This window comes from Buceros rhinoceros, unplaced genomic scaffold (genome assembly GCF_000710305.1).
Source record: "Buceros rhinoceros silvestris isolate BGI_N320 unplaced genomic scaffold, ASM71030v1 scaffold20982, whole genome shotgun sequence".
Taxonomy (NCBI): domain Eukaryota; kingdom Metazoa; phylum Chordata; class Aves; order Bucerotiformes; family Bucerotidae; genus Buceros; species Buceros rhinoceros.
The window spans coordinates 3,346-6,770 of record NW_010397396.1 but is presented as its reverse complement, the minus strand read 5'-3'; the positions used below and the strand labels follow the sequence as shown (position 1 = coordinate 6,770).

The window sequence follows — 3,425 nt, the reverse complement described above, 5'->3', positions numbered from 1 at the left end:
GCCGCGAGCCCCCAGTTCCGGGGCCCGCAGCGTTTCTCCTCCTCCAGTTCAGGTGTGCTCATCCGCTCCACGGCCAGTGGCTCCCTTGTGCCATCCTCTTTGAGCTGCTGCATGAGCAGAGGGCAGCTGCATGGTCCTGGCTGGGCATGGAACAGCCCACCACCTCCAGCCCACCGGTGGAGGTGGCTTTGGGCACAGCTCGCAGCTCACTGCTGAGGTCTATGGAATGCCCGCCTGCCCTATCTGGCAAGCTGGGCACCTGCCTGCTGCTCAGCTTTGCCCCATGGGCAAGAGCTCCCCAGTTGGGAACCTGATGCCACTGAGAGCCCTTGGTCACCTTGCTGCATCCCCTGGGATGGCAGGGTCAGTGCCAGCCTCCTCACATGCAAATCCCCAAGGACGGACACAGCCCGAGGCAGGTCCCTGACACAGCCCGAGCATGTCCCCCTGCCCCACGGACCCACCTTTTCCTCCTCCTCTGCCAGCTTCTGCTCTATGAGCTCCTTGGCCCGTTGCACATCCATCTCCATGTCTGTCCACAGTGCACAGCCCCGCGCAGGATGTGGCCTCTCCTCCTTGCCGCCACGGGCAGCGAGTGCCCAGCCCTGGCTCCCAGTGCTACCGGAGGCTCTGCTGGACGCAGGGCTTTATGCTGCTGGCCCCTCTGTCCCGCAGCCCAAGGGCACCAACAGCTGTGGCTGCTCCACATGACTGGGGGAGCTTTGCCATGAGCTCACCCTCCTGCTTTCTGGTGGCCCTGGCTCACCTCCCCAGCTCTGCACCCTCTTAAAGAGACCCAGCGCCCCATCCCCATGCTGTCTGGGACCCCCATGCTGGGAGCAGGGAGCTGGGGCTGACACAGCCCACAGAAGACGGTCTAGCGAGCCTTCGCAGAGCAGGGACATAGTCCAGAGTCACCCCGAGGGTCCTGTGCCCGTGCCATCTACTCTGGGCAGCCAGGATGCTTGCCATGGCTACCATCGCCCCATTCCCACACAACCAAATGCTGCAGCACCCACCAGCATTGCTTGAGGCTCCCTGGCACCCAGCAAGGGGTCGCTGCCCACCCCAAAGGGAGGCAATGGGCCCCTCCAACCTCCTAGTCAGCAGCAGGCGGCACACGATGCCAAAGCCATGGCCCTTCCGTGCTGCTTTGGAGGATGACCTCAGGTGTGGAGCGTCCCAAGCAGCCTGGCTGGGTCCTGGTGACTGCCTGGCCTCCCTCACCACACACTCTCACATGGGACCAGCGGGCGAGCTGGCAGCTATTCCCGGCAGCAGAGACATTGTTCAGTCCCCCCGGGCTTTGCTCTCCCCCTTTGTAAGATGAGGCCAGTGCTTCCCTGTGCAGGAACAGTTAATGCGCTGGGCACCGGCTCCCAGCACAGGACCTGGAGGAAGAACAGATGGGGACACGTCAGCGTCGCCCTCCTGGGCAGTTCCCAGGGCCACCCTTGGGTGCTCTGCCCCATAGATGCCACAGCTTCTGGCTGCAGAAAGGTGCCATTTTCACCAGGAGAGATGATGGTGGCCACAGAGAAGGTCCTGGGACCATCCCCCTCCATACACTGTCCCATCTGACCTCAGGGCAGACATAGGCTGAAACCTCTGGAGGGGAAACGCTGAGAAAGGGAGGTGGTGGGCTCACACCGGTGAGCTGCTGGTATGGACATGGGACAATGCCAGCAGCACTGGGGAAGGGTCCAGGGAGGCAAAGAGCCAGGGCTGGTATGACAGGTTCCAGGGTGGCACCAGGGACCAGAGCTGGGGCACCCGGGCTGTCCTTGGCCAACATGTGGCCATCCTAACATGGGAGCAGATGTAGGAGAGGCACAGGGACCTTCTGTTACTGTGGGTGACAGCCTGCCCCAGGGACCAGAGGAAGGATGAAAAGGCTTTATTGATAAATACAGACTATGTACAGAGGGGAGAAATCTCCACCCAGCCCAGCATTCCAGGGCCTCCCGGCCAGGGAGAGCCGGAGCCCAGCAGGTCAGGGCCTCTCCCAGCCAGCACAGCCTGGCAGCGGGGTCCTGGCCACACTGACTGCCCCAGAGACATTTGGTCTCGAACCTCCTGCAGCAAATGTGGCATGTGCCTGTGTCCCCAGTCAAGAGGGGCTACCGCAGTGGCACAGCTCCATGCAGAGCTTCCTGGGGATCACCCAGGGTGGGGGGAGCAGCCTCAGGGAGGAGCAGGGGCTGCCCCAGCTCTGGCAGGGCTGGGACACAGCATGGGGAATCCCCAGAGGAGCCACTGCCCCCCCGCTCACTGCCCTCTCCCCACAACCAGTGTGAGGACGGCTCAGTTCCTGGGCGGCAGGGGCTGGTTGACGATCACTTGCACAACAAAATCCTTCTGGATCTTGGTCTCCTGCAGCCGTGTGCGGTCAGTCAGCAGCTTGCCCGAGAAGAACCAGCGCTGCCAGGCTGAGTCGATGCCCTCCTGAGCTTGCAGCTGCTTCTTCAGCTGCCCAATGGTGTCACCCATGCTGGCGCTGAGACGCAGGTCCTTGCCAGTGGAGAGCCGCACCTTCAGCGCAAACTCCCGCCGGGCGTTGGGCAGGGGCTCAGCCGGCTCCGCTGCCTCCTCCTCACTCCGCTCCAGGATCAGGTTGACAGGAGGTGCCAGACAGTAGACGGGCAGCTGGTACCGGTTGCCCAGCTCATCGTAGCACTCCGTCAGAGACCCTGGGGACGGCAGGGTGAGATGCTGTAGGTGGGCATCCCCATGGACCACCCAAATGGGGACAGGGCCACCCCAAGGAGCCTGCCTTGCCCACCTTGGGATGAGGTGGAAGGAGGCAGCTGGGAACCCCTTTCCTCTCCAACCTGAGACCCCATGAGCTCATACATGGGGCGCTCAGCACCCACGCCATCTGCACCCTCAAGTGCTGTCCCTTACCATGGGGCAGGGTGATGCTGGCTCCATCAAGAATGGCCTGGGCCAGGCTGTGGTCATTGGCCTCCACGGCATAAGCAGCTGCCTTCAGGGCGTCCCAGATCTCCTTGCGGCCCTCGAAGGCGGGTGCTGTGTCCCAAAACTCATCCCGCTTGCTGCGCAGCTGCCCATCAGTCATGGGGTAGTCGCTCTTCCACTTGGGACGCTCCTTCTTCAGGGGTTCATTGCGGCCTAGGGAGGAGGGGATGCTCAGCCAAAGGACAGGGCTCCCCACGGAGCCCTGACACCCCACCTCCTCATCCACTGGCGATCCTGGGGACCCCCTGCACCACAGACACCACTGTCTGAGGGAGCACCCCGCCTAGCACAGGACAGTCCCAAGCACAGCCGGGGGAACTCGACTAAAACTAGCCCTGCACAAGGTCTCACTGGCCCCCACAGCAGCTGCCCCCCAACTGACATGCTTCGCCCCCGGGAGGGACAAGGACCCTTGTCCCGTGCTACAGCGACCAGCCCCTGCCCCA

General features: G+C 63.1%; 2 protein-coding genes across 2 annotated transcripts in view; both read right to left on the bottom strand.

Annotated features, from left to right (window-relative positions):
- Window positions 1–530, bottom strand: part of ANKRD2 (ankyrin repeat domain 2 (stretch responsive muscle)) — a 3,304-nt gene extending 2,774 nt beyond the window's left edge. Inside the window, 2 exon segments of the mRNA XM_010146248.1 lie at window positions 3–107; window positions 465–530. Coding sequence (XP_010144550.1) covers window positions 3–107; window positions 465–530 — 171 coding nt within the window.
- A 1,774-nt stretch (window positions 531–2,304) lies between these two features.
- Window positions 2,305–3,133, bottom strand: UBTD1 (ubiquitin domain containing 1). The gene is made up of 2 exons (XM_010146247.1): window positions 2,905–3,133; window positions 2,305–2,690 (listed from the first exon to the last, which is right to left on the bottom strand). Exons 1-2 carry the CDS (start codon window positions 3,077–3,079, stop codon window positions 2,305–2,307), a joined length of 561 nt encoding a protein of 186 aa, XP_010144549.1. The 5' UTR covers window positions 3,080–3,133.
- Window positions 3,134–3,425: the final 292 nt, after the last annotated feature.